Source organism: Mesoplodon bidens (assembly GCF_964165515.1).
Source record: "Mesoplodon bidens genome assembly, chromosome: 2".
NCBI classification, from domain to species: domain Eukaryota; kingdom Metazoa; phylum Chordata; class Mammalia; order Artiodactyla; family Ziphiidae; genus Mesoplodon; species Mesoplodon bidens.
In genome coordinates this window covers 174,416,410-174,432,777 of record NC_138177.1, presented here as the reverse complement: position 1 = coordinate 174,432,777, position 16,368 = coordinate 174,416,410, and the positions used below count along the sequence as shown (strand labels likewise).

The following is a 16,368-nucleotide window of genomic DNA, read 5'->3' as shown; positions in this document are numbered from 1 at the left end:
GGTGGGAGGAAGTGAGCCACCCCATGTGCCCAAGGGGAGAGGAGTCCTTCCCAGGGAGGTGATGGGGCCAGCAGTCGGGCTCAGAGGCCTGATTCCAAGTCCAGTGTTCTTTTATCCCAGGATGCCTGGAAGAGGACTGCTGCCGGGGAAGCTTCCCTCCACCCAGCTGCTAAGCCTGTTTCCTACTACTCCTAACATGGAATCAGACTCAGGCAAAGGACTTAAACCCCCTGCATGAGAAAGGCAGGTAGTGCTACCGAGTCCCGGGCACAGAAAGGCGTAAGTACCCTGACTTAGGAACAATCTACCTGGGACACAGACTCTCAAAGGTTAGTTTCTTCCCCCTTCCATCCTTTCCCCTTTTTCCTCCCTGGAACAACAGTCTCTGAGGCATCTCTTGGAAGGATGGATTTCACTTGGGTTAGGCCAGGGACTTCATAAGGAAGGAGGTGGATGGGCCTGGGCTGCGGTCCCTGCCCTCTGGGTACCCACCTGCTTCCTTGAGATCCAGTCTGGAAGAAGAGGCTACGGGTGTCAGGGCCCAGGCCGGTGGGGGTACACAGCTCCAGCATGTAGTGGCTGCCCTGCTTCCGGCGGACCGTATTCTTGTCCAGCCGCGGGCAGAGCGGGATGCAAGGCACCTGGGCATAGGAGCTTTGCAGGTTGGCAGCTGGCAAAGGTGGAAGAGGCAGGAGAGGGGAATGTTTCAGAGCACGTCCAGTCCTGGGAGGCAGGCAGATCCATGTGAAATCCCAGCTTTGCCACATAACGACCTGGGTGGGTTTGGGCAAGTAACTTTACCTCTCTGAGCTTCTGCATAAGCTGGAGTTGATGGTGGCATCCGCCTCAGAGTTAATGATGAGGATTAAAGGGATAATAAATGCAAAGTACTCAGCTAAATGCTGAGAACAGTGTAAGGGCTAATACCTGCTTAAAAAGGAGCACGTGTCTTTGGGATGAGTCCTGGCAGAAGACACTCTGAAGACTCTAGAAAGCTTCTAGCCCATCACTTGGCACACAGTAGAAGTCTACTATTATGGGAAGGTAACCTTGCCCAGAGAAAAGAGCACAGGTTTTGGAGTCAGAGCTGGGTATAAACTCCCCTTTCTGACACATGCTAGCTGTGGGACCTTGGGCAAGTTGCTTAAACTTCAGTTTTCTCTTCGTGAATACGTGGGGTAAATATGTGATTATGAGGATTAAATTCTAGCATGTCTGCAAAGGGCTTAGCATAGTGAGTGACCCCAGAGGGTGCTCAGTAAATGATGAGGTGGGATTGCTAAGCACTCTTGCTTCTCAGTCCAGGCTCTTGGGACCAACCTGTGCTCAGGGCTAAGGCTCAGGGGAAAGAGTGTGCAGAAGGCTGGAGATGGGTGGTGATCATCAGCCAGCTGGCTGATGGCACACAGTTAAGCCCAAAGTGGGAAACCATGTCTCAGCTCCTGGGCCTGGCTGTGTGGGCACCCAGGGCCCTCACCATAGTTCTGCTGCTTCAGCTGGCTCAGGATCCTGATGGCTCTTCGTTCTGGGACTTCCAAGGTGTCTGCCTGCTGTGGGTTGTAGGGAAGCTTCTGGGACTGCAGCCGGCCAATGGCCGGTTCCATCTCTCAGGCCTTACAGGTGCCTTCCTTCAGCTTCTTCTGGTAATAGCTGGGGAGGCAGTGCCACCCAGCTCAGCCCAGCCGTGTTTAATTCACCCTCTTCCTCCCTCACTCTTCTGAGCCCCTGTTCTGTCTGGCCAGCTCAGGAGCAGGGCCACAAGAGGTCTGGGTTTTAGTCCTGGCTCAACCATTAACTTCCTGTGACTGTGGGCAAGTCACTGCCCTGCTCTGGGTCTCAGTCACCCCTATGTAAAGTGGGGGGAAATGGTTATCTCTACCAGTCATTGGAAGTCACTTGACTCCTCTAAGCAGATCAGTCAACGTTTTTATAGGGTTAAAAACAAAGATTAAATAACAAGACCCATTAAGCACTCAGCAAATTGACTCAAGGAAAGAGCTTAGTAAATGTTGCCCGTGATGTCTATCACTGGTATTTTTACTTAGGTGTCAAGTGCTTTGTAAGCCAGCTGTACAGTTAACTCCTCCTCATCTTCCAGATTGCAGCTTAAGGGCCATCTCTTCCAGAAAGTCCTCTCTCCTCCAATAGACGAGTTAGGCTCCCGCTATAGTCCCCCTGACAACTTGTACTTAACCCTATCACAGCCCACTTAATCTTCTTAACTCATCACTACTTGCCTTTTCCCCACTAGACTGCAGCACCATTCATTCATTCATTCAAATATTTATTGAGTGTTTACTGTATGCTGGCCACTCACCTAAATGCTTGGGAAAGAGCAGTGCAGGAGATATTCATATAAGGTCCTTGTGTCATCTCTCAGCCCCACCTCTTACTCCAGCCACTGTCACAGCAACCACTTCTACATGGGCCTCAACCAGCTCTGCACAGGGACAACCTGGCACAGTCTCACCTCAGGTCTTACCTCTTGCTGCTTGCTCCAGAGCCTCTCTGACACATGTACGCCCCAGAAGTGCAGGGGAGTTAAACACCTCTGTGGGGCACCCTTGACAAAGGAACCAGCAGCTGAGGTATACAGGCTCCTGTCTCTTCCCCTGACGGTTCTGAGCCACCATTCATAGTCTCCTCAGAAGATCCTGGGGATGGCTGCCTCAGTGGCACATCACTGTATTGGCTCCTCCTCCTTTTGTGTTCATGTCCCTTCCCTCACTTCTGCTCCCTGGTATCACCTTCTAAATCAACTACCTAGGCACATATCTAGTGGGAGAGTTGGGCCATGAACAAGTAAATAAATTATGGTACCATGTGGGGAGTGATGGGTGTTCTGAGAGAAAGTAAAAGCTGAGTAGGAGGTAGTGATGAGCTATTTTGTCCACAGTAGTCTGAAAGTCTCGAGGTGGTAGCATTTGAGCAAAATGAGGGGAGGAAGCAAGCTAAGTGGATATCGGGAAGAAGCCTCTTTCAGGCAGAGGGAATGGTCTGTGAAAAGGCCAGGAGGTGCGAAAGAGCTTGGTGAGCTCTAGGAACCGAGAGGGGCTAGAGCTTGTGTGTGAGGGAGAAGGGGGTAGAAATGGGCAGCAAGATGGGAGGGCCAGACTACCTGGGACTTTGTAGGCAGTGATGAAGGCTAGGCATGCTACTCAGAGTGTTAGGAAGCCCTTAGGGCTTAAGCGGGTGGTTCTGCTAGGGCCTCTGCCTATCCCTGAAGCCTGGAATTTTGGGTTTTACTGAGCTTCACACAGAGAAAATAGAAAATGAATACCAGAGCCCTCAAATGGAGATTGGATCTAGACCCCTGTGTAAAATTAGAACCTGAAAAGGCAACATCCTGAGTAAAAAGATGGACTAGAAAATAACTTCACCCCACAGGGGCCAACAGGACATGAGCAGAGTGTGTGCAACTTTCTCAGTCGCAATTTTAAAGGAAATTGCTTGCTCTCTACTTCCTCTCCTTCCCCTTCTTGTGGGCTTGAATTTAGATGTGTTGCTGGTAAATTGGCTTAGGATTGACCTAGGGAATGGTGGAAGAATAAGTGGGAAAGAAACTGGGTGCTTGAGCAACCTTGCCTTCCTGCCTGCTTCCTCCAAGCCATCAATATGAAAGAAATAAACTATATTGTTTGAACTATAGTACATTGGGGTCTATTCCTTAATGAATACACTAATCTAGAATTCTGTACCTAGCTAAACTATTCAGTAAGTGTGATGGTAGAATAAACACTTTTGTAGACATACAAAATCTCAAAACTCTTGCCTCCCATTCATCCTTTCTCAAGAAGGTACTGGAGGGCATGTTCTTCCAAAATGAGGGCATAAACCAAAAAGAAAAGGAAGATATACATACAGAAAGTAATAGATCTAACACAGGAGAAAGACAAAAGTTAAAGGAAGATGGTGAAGGGAGATCCCACAATGGCAGTGCAACTGCTATAGAGGACAACCAGTTTAGATTGGATCACTATAGCTTAAAAGACAGAAATTTCAAGGGCTGGCATTCCCATACCTGTCGCTGAATTACTGCCTTTCTAACCCCAAAAAGCTACTGGTGAAACATGCTCCCATTATTATTTTTTTTAAGCAAATCAAACGAAGAGTAAGCAAACCAAGAAAGAGTAAGCAAACCAAGGAAAAGTAAGACATGCGATCCAGTAGACAGAATTCCAATCAGAGGAAAGGAAGAAAGAATTCCTAGGATGACAACAGACTCCCAAGATGACGGCTCTGCAGCATGCCTAAGAAGAAATTAATCCAAAAATGAGAAGAATGGAATTATTTAGAAAATGCCTCCAAGAAAAAGAAGCTCTAGGAAGGTACAAGAATTGTCAGTGAATACAAAGAAAAAAAAAAGGCAATTGTCAACTTTTAGGAAATGAAAAAACAAGAAAGGAAATGAAATCATTATATAAAAAAATGCCCAGCTGTGAATAATTGTGTAGCCATAATATTAGAAACCCCAAACATTTAGTAAAAAAATGATAATATATTTGAATGGGGAAGGAGGAGCTGAGGGGATAGTTGTATCAGACAGCTAAATTCTTACCATAACAGGAAGTCAGTAGATACAAGTCTAAAAATCATTAACCAAAATATTGTAGTACATCCATATTATGTAGAAGTAACTGCCAAAAATACTCAAGAAGAAAGAGAAAGCCTGGAGAGGGTGTGGAGAAAAGGGAACCCTCCTACGTTATTGGTGGGAGTGTAAATTGGCGCAAGCCACTATGAAAGACAGTATGGAGGTTCTTTTGAAAACTAAAAATAGAGTTACCATATGATCTAGCAATCCCACTCCTGGGCATATATCTGGAAAAGATGAAAATTCTAGTTTAAAAAGATACATGCACTCCAATGTTCATAGCAGAACTATTTACAATAGCCAAGACATGGAAGCAACCCAAATGTCCATCAACAGATGACTGGATAAAGATGATAAAATATAAAATGGAATAAAAAAAGAATGAAATAATGCCTTTTGCAGCAACATGGATGGACCTAGAGATTATCATACTAAGTGAAGTCAGACAGAGAAAATATATGATATCACCTATATGTGGAAAATAAAAAAATGATATAAATGAACTTACAAAACAGAAATAAACTCACAGACATAGAAAACAAACTAATTGGTACCAAAGGGGTAAGTGGGGGGGGGTGATAAATTAGAAGTTTGGGTTAAAATATACACACTACTATATAGAAAATAGATAAACAACAAGGACCTGTATAGCACAGGGAAATATATTCAATATCTTGTAATAACCTATAATGGAAAAGAATCTGAAAAAGAATATATGTATATATGTAACTGAATCACTTTGCTGTACACCTGAAGCATTGTAAATCAACTATACTTCAATTAAAACAAAACAAACAAACAAAAGAACCTCCCCACAAAGAAAACAAGGTCCAAGCGGCTTCACTGTAAGTTCTACCAAACCTTTAGAGGAGACTGAATACCAAGATTTCATGAACTCTTTCAGGACATGAGAACACATAACTCATTTTATGATGCCAGCATTATACTAACAGGAACACTAGATATCACCCAAAAAGCAAGTTAACGACCAATATCTCCTTTGAACATAGGTGCCAAAATTCTTAACAAAATAGCAGGTTGAATCCAGTAATATATTAAAAGGATAATACATTACAACTAAGTGGAGTTTTCCCAAAGAATGCAGTTAGTTTACATTGAAAAATCAGTTTTATCTACTATATTAACAGAATGTAAGAGAACAACCTTAAAATCATCTCAAGATGCAGAAAAAGCATTTGACAAAATTCAACTCCCATTCATAATAAAAACTCTCAGCAAACTAGAAATAGAAAGGAACTTCCTCAACATGATAAAAGTATCTATGAAAATCCTACAGCTAAAATCAAGCTTAATGGCGAAAGATTGATTGCTTCCCCCATGATCCGGAGCAAAGGCAAAAATGTTTGCTGTCATCGCTTTTGTTTTACTTAAGGTCTTAGCCAGTGCAGTAAAACAAGAGAAAGGAATAAATGCTAACGGATTGGAAAGGAAGAAGTAAAGCTGTCTTTATTCACAGATGACATCATTGTGTGTGTAAAAATCTTAAGAAATCTACTATAAAAAGCTACCAGCACTAATAAGTGAATTTAGCAAGGTCATAGGATACAAGATCAATATACAACAATAAACTATGCTTCTATAATACCAGCAGTGGGCAATAGGAAAATGGAAACATCTACAACAGTATAAAATATTAAATATTTATGGATATATATATATATATATATTTTTTAAACTTCTTAACCATGAACTCTCATGCTTTGCAGAGGTCTAAACTCTCAGCACCTTATCACTACTTATGGATATATTCAACAAAATATGTAAAAGATCTATATCTTGAAAACTACAAAATCTTGCTGGAAATTAGAGACCTAAATAAGTAAAGAGTTATACCATGTTCATGGACTGAAAGACTTGTTATTATTAAGATGTCATTTCTCCCAAAATGAACATATAGATTCAATGCAATCCCAACAAAATACCAGCAGGCTCTTTTATAGAGATTGACAAACTGATTCTAAAATTTATATAGAAATGCAAAGGACCTAGAATAGAACAGGATCTAGAACTCTTTGAAAAAGAACAAGTTGGAGGACTTACTCTACCTGATTTGAATACTTACTATAAAGCTGTAGTAATCAAGACCTATGTAGTATTTGCAGAAATACAGACACAGGAAGAGAATAAAGAATCCAGAGGTAAACCCAAGTGTATATGGTCAATTAATTTGGGTGCGGGGACCTTCTATTTATAGTGTATTTTTTTTTTCTTAACTAAGATTTTTTTTTGATAGACTTTTTTAGATTCACAGAAAATTGAGTGGAAAGTACAGAGAGTTCCCATATACCCGCTGCCCTCCCCCCCCACACACACACCCACAGACTCCCCCATGATCAACATCCCCCACCAGAGTGGAACGTTTGTTACAACTGATGAACTTACACTGACGTATCATTATTACCATAAGGCCATAGTTTACCTTAGGGTTCACTCATAGTGTTGTACATTGTATGAGTTGTGACAAATGTGAAATGACACGTATCTACCATTTTGGTAATACAGAATAGTTCCATTGCTCTAAAAATCTGTGCTCTACTTCCCTCCCTCTCCCCTCACCCCAGTAAGAACTGATCTTTTTACTGTCTCCATTGTTTTGTCTTTTCCAGAATGTCACATAGTTGGAACTGTAAAATATGTAGCCTTTTCAGATCAGTTTTTTTCATGTAGCAATATGCATTTAAGTTTCCTCTGTCTTTTCATGGTTTGATGGCTCTTATTAGTGCTGAATATTCCACTGTGTAGGTGTAGCACAGTTAATTTTCAGTTCTTTTGGGTAAATACCAAGGAGCACAATTGCTGGATCATATCGTAAGAGTTTGTTTAGTTTTGTAAGAAACCACCAAACTGGAACTTCCCTGATGGTACAGTGGTTAAGAATCCACCTGCCAGTGCAGGGGACACGGGTTCGATCCCTGGTCTGGGAAGATCCCACGTGCCGCAGAGCAACTAAGCCTGTGCGCCACAACTACTGAGCCTGTGCTCTGCCTGCATGCCACAACTACTGAAACCCACGTGCCTAGAGCCCAAGCCCCACAACAAGAGAAGCCACCGCAATGAGAAGCCCGCACACCGCAAGTAGAGAAAGCCCATGCGCAGCAACGAAGACCCAGCGACGAAGACCCAATGCAGACAAAAAGAAATTAACTAATGAATTAAAAAAAAACCCGCCAAACTGTCTTCCAAAGTGGCTGTACCATTTTGCATTCCCACCAGAAATGAAACGAGTTCCTTTTTTTTTAATAGATTTATTTATTTTTTTAATGTATTTATTTTTGCTGCATTGGGTCTTGCATGTTTATGTATACATACATATATATATATATATATATATATATATATAAAAAATATGTAGGTAATGTTTTTCTACTCCAGATGGTATTGATAAAAATTAACTTGTAAGAGAGCTGTATCTAATTGGCTTAAAGAAAGGAAAAAAAGCTTATATAAATTAAGACTAGTCAAACAAGCATATGTTATCTCTACCAGATGTTTAACATTATAATGCTATGAATTCAACCTAAGAACAAAATGCCCAGTTAAAGTGCATTGTTTGATGTATGTCAACCATGACAGTAAATTAAAAGTAAAAAAGAATGGAGAGAGCCATACATTTAACTTTCTAGGTTCTTTGCCTCTGTGATTTCTTTTTTTCTTTTTTAATTTTGTCCGTGCTGTGCGGCCTGTGGGATGGTTCCTGGACCAGGAATTGAACCCCGGCCTCCACAGTGAAAGCGCCAAATCCTAACCACTAGGCCACTAGGGAACTCTTTGTGATTTCTGATACTTGCCTGATTTGTCCACAAAGAAAGTGATATATATATATATATATATACACACACACACACACACACACACACACACTAATATATATATACACACAGTAATATATATATTAGTATATATATAGACCTGAATCACTTTGCTGTACACCTGAAACTAACACAACATTGTAAATCAACTACACTTCAATAACAAAAAATATTTTTACAGACAAATTAGTCTTTATTTGATAAAAATGGAACTGATTGTGGAGAGACAAGTTCTTTGTTTCAATAAAAACTATAACACACCTTTGTAGGTTGTTGAACAGTTCACTTTGAGCTTTTTGTCTTCTTTACAAACTGGCTCCTCCTGCCACTTTGTGTATTCACAAAGTGAATAAACGTTTCTAGTAATCAACATTTCTAGTTCCCCTCCACCCTCCGGACCTGGCATCACTGAACACTAGGACTGCCCTTTTCCCAATGCCCTGCAAGCTAAAGCAACTTAACACAAACTTCAGTAAGAAAAAATCACTGCAACAGATCATGTGTAACAACCCTGTATGCCTGCTGCTGTCTGTTCACTGGAGCACCCAGTGCCGTCACCAAAGACATTCAGACCGCAAGCCAGAAAATTCATCAGAGAGCCACGAGGTAGCCTCACTCCACCGTTTTGTTTTTTTTTTCTCTTTTGGCCACCGTGTGGCACGCGGTATCCGGGTTCCCCAACCAGGCATCGAACCCGTGCCCCCTGCAGTGGAAGCGCGGAGTTTCAACCACTGGACCGCCAGGGAAGTCCCTCCACCATCTAAAGATGCTTTGAGACTGACATGTAAGAATCTCACAATCAACTGCCCTCTGGCCTCAAAAACTGAGTTTACAATTTATCCTAACCGTTAACCTCTGTTCCTCTTTTGTTTCCAAAGAAATGCCCCTCATTAAATGCTTGCTAGCAGCTCACCATATAAAGGCCTAAGTTAGGCGGGTGCCCTACTCCCACCTATACCATTGCCTCCTAAAGTGAGCTCCGACTGTCACTGAACTGACCTGTTCTCAGGACTAAGAGTCGGATCCAGGGCAATACGGGATCATGTGCTTAGATTTGTTCTTTTCTGCTTGTTCCGATCTGTGTTCAGCCCCCTTTCACAGATCTCTTTGCAACTTCTAACCCGACTTTTTCTCCACGGCCACCAACTCAGCTTTTAATAGATGAAACGTCTAGGGAAGTGCCAGATGGAGGAAATGAAGGAGTTTAGGACATGCCACCCCAATACGTGCCACTTCGGCATGTTGATTATTTTCAGTTCAAGGCACTTGAAAAACAATAGATGCAAGAGGGGTCCACTGACTTTTTCTTTCTAAAAGCAGGAGATAAAATTCCCAGGTGGAAGCTGCCCTCCCTGAACCAGGAGGAAGAAACATTCTTATCACAAGAGAGGAAGAGGGAATTTCGCGGCGGTCCAACGGTTAGGACTCCGTGTTTTCACTGCTGAGGGCCAGTGTATACGTGTGGTGTGGCCAAAGGGAAAAAAAAAGAAGAGTCCAGGCCAAGAGAACTCTGTACAAACAGACATGGTTAAAATAACTCTTATCTCTCTCATTCTGCATATATATATATATATATATATATATATATGTGTGTGTATATTTATGTATATATATACTTTTTTTTTTAACTGCACTGGGTCTTCTTTGCTGCGCACGGGCTTTCTCTAGTTGCAGCGAGCGGGGGCAACGCCTCGTTGCAGTGTGCGGGCTTCTTATTGCAGTGGCTTCGCTTGTTGCACAGCACAGGCTCTGGGCGCGTGGGCTTCAGTAGTTGTGGCTCATGGGCTCTAGAGTGCAGGCTCAGTAGTTGTGGTGCGTGGGCTTAGTTGCTACACACCATGTGGGATCTTCCCCGACCAGGGCTCGAACCCGTGTCCCCTGTATTGGCAGGCAGATTCTTAACCACTGCGTCACCAGGGAAGTCCCTGCCCATATATTTTAGTTAGTTTTCTACAGTTGCTGCTCTTTTTTTTCAACCTTGTATGCAAGCCCCTCGGGCTTGTCAGTTCTTTGGTCTTCATTACTCTTGTCAGGGCTCCCATGTGCATGTAAGTTAAACTTGTATGCTTTTCTCCTGTTAGTCTGTCTTACATCAGTCCCAGCTGGAAGCTCTAAGAGGGTAAAGGAAAATTTTACCTCCCCTACACACTAAATGTCATTTTTTACTTGAAAAAAGGATAAACTATGGTTATGCAGCCTTGCGTATTTTGGCAGATATTTTCTCGAAAATGGATGAAGTTAGCCCATCCTTTCAAGGAAAACAACTGACAGCATTTGTTACCTATGACAAAATTAAAGCTTTCAAGTAAAAAATTAGAATTTGGGAAAGCAAATCCATTATCATGGGACTTTCCTGGTGGTCCAGTGGTTAAGACTCTGAGCTCCCCATGCAGGGGGCCCGGGTTCGATCCCTGGTCAGGGAACTCAGATCCCCACATAACTGCAACTAAGCCCAAGTGCTCTAGAGCCCACACACTGCAACTAGAGAGCCCGTGCACCGCCACAAAGAGCCTGAGTGCCCACGTGCCACAATGAAGACCCAGTGCAGCCAAAATAATATAAATAATAAATAAAACTTTAAAAGACCCATTACAATAAGCATGTATCATATGCATGTTCATACACAGAATAGTTTATAACAGTCAAAATGAGTGAACTGTAGCCTCACACAACACTTCTAATATTTAAAAACTTTTTTTTTTAAAGCAAGGATGACTTTATTTTATTTATTTATTTATTTTTGGCCATGCCACGTGGCTTGTGGAATCTTAGTTCCCCAACCAAGGATCCAACTTGGGCCCCAGGAGTGAGAGCACCAAGTCCTAACCACTGGACCGTCAGGGAATTCCCTAAAGACTTTTCTGACGTTAGGAGTGATATTAATAATTATACATATAATATATAGAATAACTACAATGAAATGTGTCAACATTTAGAAGATACGCAATATGTTCTAAATGAACATGTTACAAAAGCCATTCATGGGAAAAGATCCATTTAAACTACAAAACAGACCAATAGATTTTTATTTAAAAGAGTACAACGAGGCTACTTCCCTGGCGGTGCAGTGGATAGGACTCCGTGCTCCCAATGTAGGGGGCCCAGGTTCGATCCCTGGTCAGGGAACTAGATCCCACATGCATGCTGCAACTAAGAGTTCGCCTGCCACAACTAAGGAGCCCTGGGGCTGCAACTGAGGAGCCTGCCGGCCGCAACTGACACCCCATGCAACCAAATAAATAAATATTTTTTTTATAAAAGAGTACAACGAACAGTTCACAGATATGGCATCAGATTCCATATTGCAACCAACTTTTAAGACACTACTGCTCGTCAAGTTTGGTGTACTATCAGAAAAATACCTCCATGATATGTGAGATATTAAATGAAAAGGCTATTAAAATACTTTTTCCAATTACATATTTGTGTGAGGCCGGATTTCTTCATATACTTCAACCAGAACAACAGATTGAATGCAGAAGCATATAGGAAAATCCAGCCAACTTCTTTTATGCCAGACACTGAAGAGATTCTCAATATTGTAAAGCAATGCCATTCTTCTCATTAATTAACTTTCTTGTTTGTTTGTTTTGGAAAATGTCATTATTTTTTCATTTAAAATGTTTTTTTCTATTAACGTAATGGGGTTATCTTCGTTAAATAAATTAATAGATATTTTTTAGATCTCTCAGTTTTAAGTTCATATATAAAAGTATTGACAGTTTCCTAGACCAAAAACTTTTTAAACTGCTGCTCTGGAGAAACTCTTGCCCAGGTATCCTGGAGACATATACAAAATATTAACACTGTTGCTACCATGGCTGGAAACTGAACATAGACCTAATGTCCATCTCAGAACAAATACATATATTGTGATGTAGTCATACCAGATAATAGTGTGTTGCAGTGAAAATGATAAATGATCTACAGCTATGCATAAGAACATGGATGAGTCACAAATACATAACACTGAGAAGAAAAAGCAAGTAACAGAGGACTTATAGTATGAGTCCACTCTGATAGAGGTAAAAAATATGGAAAGCTAAACAATAAAGTATTCAGGAATACAAACAAGTGTGAGTCAAAATTTTAAAGTGCCACTGCAGGGCTTCCCTGGTGGCGCAGTGATTAAGAATCTGCCTGCCCATGCAGGAGACACGGGTTCGAGCCCTGGTCCGGGAAGATCCCACATGCCGTGGAGCAACTAAGCCCATGCGCCACAACTACTGAGCCTGTGCTCTAGGGCCCGTGTGCCACAACTACTGAGGCCACATGCCATAGCTACTGAAGGCCGTGTGCCTAGAGCCCGTGCTCTGCAACAAGAGAAGCCACTGCAATGAGAAGCCCGCACACGTCAACAAAGGGTAGCTCCCGTTCGCCACAACTAGAGAAAGCCCGTGCGCAGCAACGAAGACCCAACGCAGCCAAAATGAATAAGCAAATAAAATTTATTTTTTTTTAAAAAGTGCCACTGCATATCCACCAGACTGACTGAAACTAGCAAGACTGACAGTATGGATTTGCACAAGATGTGGAGCAACTGGAACTCTCGTACATTGTTGATGTGAGTGTAAAATGGCAGAATCACTTAGATAAAAAAAGTCTGGCAGTTTCTTGTAAGTAAAATACACCTATCCTATGACCCAGCAATTCCATTTCTGGGTATTTACCCAAGTAACAAAATATATGTCCACACAAAGACTTGTACAAAAATGTTAATAGCAGCTTTATTCATTATAACCCCAAACTGAAAACAGCTCAGAAATCTACCCATGAAAGGATGGATGAACGAACTGTGACTGTGATATATTCATCCAATGGGATACAGTAATGAGGAGTGAACTGTTGCTGCCCACAGCAACATGGATGAATCTCAAAAGCATTATGCTGAGTGAATGAAGCTAGACACTAATGACTATATACGGTTTGTTTCTATTTATATGAAGTCAGGCAAAACCACTCTGTAATGGAAAAAAAAATTAGAAGAGTGATTGCCTCTGGGTGGGGGTGGGGGGCGGTTCAGGGACCAACTGGCAAGGGTCATGAGGGCACTTTCTGGAATGATGGTAAAGTTCTGTATATCTTGAAAGGGGTTCAGGTTACTGGGGTGTGGGCATGGGTTGAGACTCATTCAATGATACACTTAAGATCTGTGCATTTCACTGAATGTACATTATACCTCACAATATGCGGGGGGGGAAGCTCTATACAAATATTGATCATTAGCTAATGCCATGTATGCTGAAGTATTTAGAGGGAAATAACTATCATTTACTTTGAAATGAATAAAAAATAATATAGATCGGTGAACAGATAGAGGGATAGAAGCATGGCAAAAGAAGTATGGCAAAATGGCAACAGTAGAACCTAGGTGGTGGGTATATAAATGTTCACTGTAAAATTCTTTTAACTTTGCCATATGTATGACATTTTCAATAAACGATACGGGAAAAAATAAGCAGTGAAATTTTAAAACAAAAAGCCAAGGAATAAGGGTTGGTTCTTGTTAGGGAGAAAGTATTTTGTGATTGGGGTAGGGCACACAGGGGCTTCAAGATTACTGGAATTATCTATTTTTTTTTTTTTTTTTGGCGGTATGCGGGCCTCTCACTGCTGTGGCCTCTCCCGTTGCGGAGCACAGGCTCCGGACGCGCAGGCTCAGCGGCCATGACTCAGGCTCAGCGGCCATAGCTCAGGAGCCCAGCCATTCCGCGGCATGTGGGGTCTTCCCGGAGCGGGGCGCGAACCCGTGTCCTCTGCACCAGCAAGCAGACGCTCAACCACTGCGCCACCAGGGAAGCCCCATGGAATTATCTATTTTTAAACTGGAGAAATTGATACCTGGGAATTTGTTTTATTGCTTTTAAAATCATACATTTGTCGTCTTCAGAGTTATGTATGTTTAGTGATTTATAGATGCTGGGAGGAAGAAAGATCTCTTGTCTTTGGGGTTTGCTAAGTTGGTTTTAGTGGAACAGCCTGCAATCATTCCCCCTCCTCTGGCCCCTGCCGAAAAAGCCTGGTCTGTGGCAGGAAAAAATGATCCAACTTTCTGAGCGATAGGGACAAGCTTCTGTGTGCTGCAAGAGAGACCAGGTGGGCCATTCTGCCTTGACCCTCTGCTTCTAGCCCTCGAATGTTCGTGTTGTTTTTGTACACAGCCGTCTCTTCCTTAGGTGAACCACTAACCACCCACCAGCCCACTCTGGCAACACGGGGAGGCTTCCACCTCGTGTTCTCTAGCCCTAGACAGGCCCTATCACATTCCCTTTCTGGGACTGCTGTATGAGTACTGCAAGAAGGTATTCCTCTTGCTGATGAGGTTGCAAAACAAGGAGGGTATGAGTAGAGTAGAGGCTGCCGGTTGCCATCCTTCCCACTGTGGGAAGAGCCTCGCTGAGCTTGAAGCTAATGCAGAGATGAGCAGGAGAGAGAAAGCCTGAATGGTATCATCTGGTCTCCTAGATCCAGCCATTCCTGAGGCCCTGAGCAGTGATGTGAGCCAATACATTCCCCTGTTGTGTAAGCCAGTTTTATGTGGGTTTCACTGGCAACTAAGAGTCCTAATTATCAAAAGTCCTCAGCTGCCAAAATGCCAGGTGCCACTTCTGTGTCTGCAACCCTCCACTCCCAACAGCCAGTCCTACTCACCTGGTGATCTCCTCTAAGGCTGCCTCAGGTAAGGCCAGCATCTCCACCAGCAGGGACAGGATCTCAAAGAGCAGAGTGCAGGGGTTTGGGGGAGCCATGTCCGTCAGGGCCTTCTCTTCTGGGGGCATGGGATGGTGGCTGCCGTTACCACTTAACAGCCCTGGATGCCTAACGGCCCCGGCAGCCACCTAGTCCCTCCCCGCAGCTCTGAGTGCCCTGGGCTCACCCCTGCTCACCCACAGAGCAGAAGAAGCACTTGGTGTCTGTCATCACGGCCAAGAAGTCTTTGAAGTTCACGTGGCCGTCTCCTGTGGAGGCCAGAAGAATACAGGGTGGCCGGGGCCTTTCACAGCGGGCTCGGGCATTGCGACCCAGGCGCGGTTATTAGCATTTACTCATTGGGTTTGATTATAAAAGTAACGCATATTCAATGCAGAGACCGTGGTGCACACAGGAAAGTAGAAGGTGAAAATTAAAATCTCCTGGGTTAGAAGCTCCCAGGAGTTCCTGGAAGCAGCAGACTGGGTTCATGTCATAGGTGTACCACTTACTATCTTTGTGACCTTGGCAAAGTCTCTTAACCCCCCTAAGCCCTAGTTTTCTCATCTATAGGGTGAGGATGACCATAACACCTTTCTCATGGGAGAGAAATTGAAGCAACGTGCTCAGAATAGGGCCATGCATATAATACACGCTCATTAAATGCCAGCAACTCTTATTACAGTGTGCTAGTCTCTGCATGAGAACATATTTGTACCTACAGTTTTCCCACTTCGGCCTTCAGAGTCCTGCTAGGCCTCCCCGTTACCTGTCTCCAGCCTCACCTGGCACCAAACTCCCCAGCGCTAACCTGCTCTCCCTCCAGGGGCCACATTCTTCCCTGTTGCGGGCCTTTGCGTATGCTGCTTCCTCTTCCTAGACTTCTCTCCACCACCTTCCAACTCTTTGTTTGTTTGCTTGTTTTTGTTTGTTTGTTTTTTGTGGCCGTGCAGGATCTTAGTTCCCCAACCAGGGATTGAACCCGGGCCCCGGCAGTGAAAACGCAGAGTCGAAAACGCGGAGTCCTAACTGCTGGACTGCCAAGGAATTCCCTCCAACTCTTTCACTTAATGCTCCCCCTTGACCATCACTTCCTTAGGGAAGTCAGACCAGTGCAGGTCAGACCCCCTGATGGACACTGTCATAGAACCCTTGTACTTGAACCACACACTCATAAGATGTGGGATTTAACTGAAGCTCTGGGAGACAGGAACTGGCTGTTTTGTTCTGCACTGTGTCTTCAGGGCTTAAGAC

The 16,368-nt window shown here is 43.2% G+C and overlaps 1 protein-coding gene across 1 annotated transcript in view; it reads right to left on the bottom strand.

Moving 5' to 3' along the window:
* Positions 1 to 16,368, bottom strand: part of SPATA21 (spermatogenesis associated 21) — a gene marked incomplete at its 5' end in the record, with an annotated part of 33,619 nt that overhangs the window by 1,622 nt on the left and 15,629 nt on the right. The window contains 5 exon segments of the mRNA XM_081215730.1: positions 493 to 670; positions 1,478 to 1,607; positions 1,611 to 1,650; positions 15,076 to 15,193; positions 15,312 to 15,383. Coding sequence (XP_081071856.1) covers positions 493 to 670; positions 1,478 to 1,607; positions 1,611 to 1,650; positions 15,076 to 15,193; positions 15,312 to 15,383 — 538 coding nt within the window.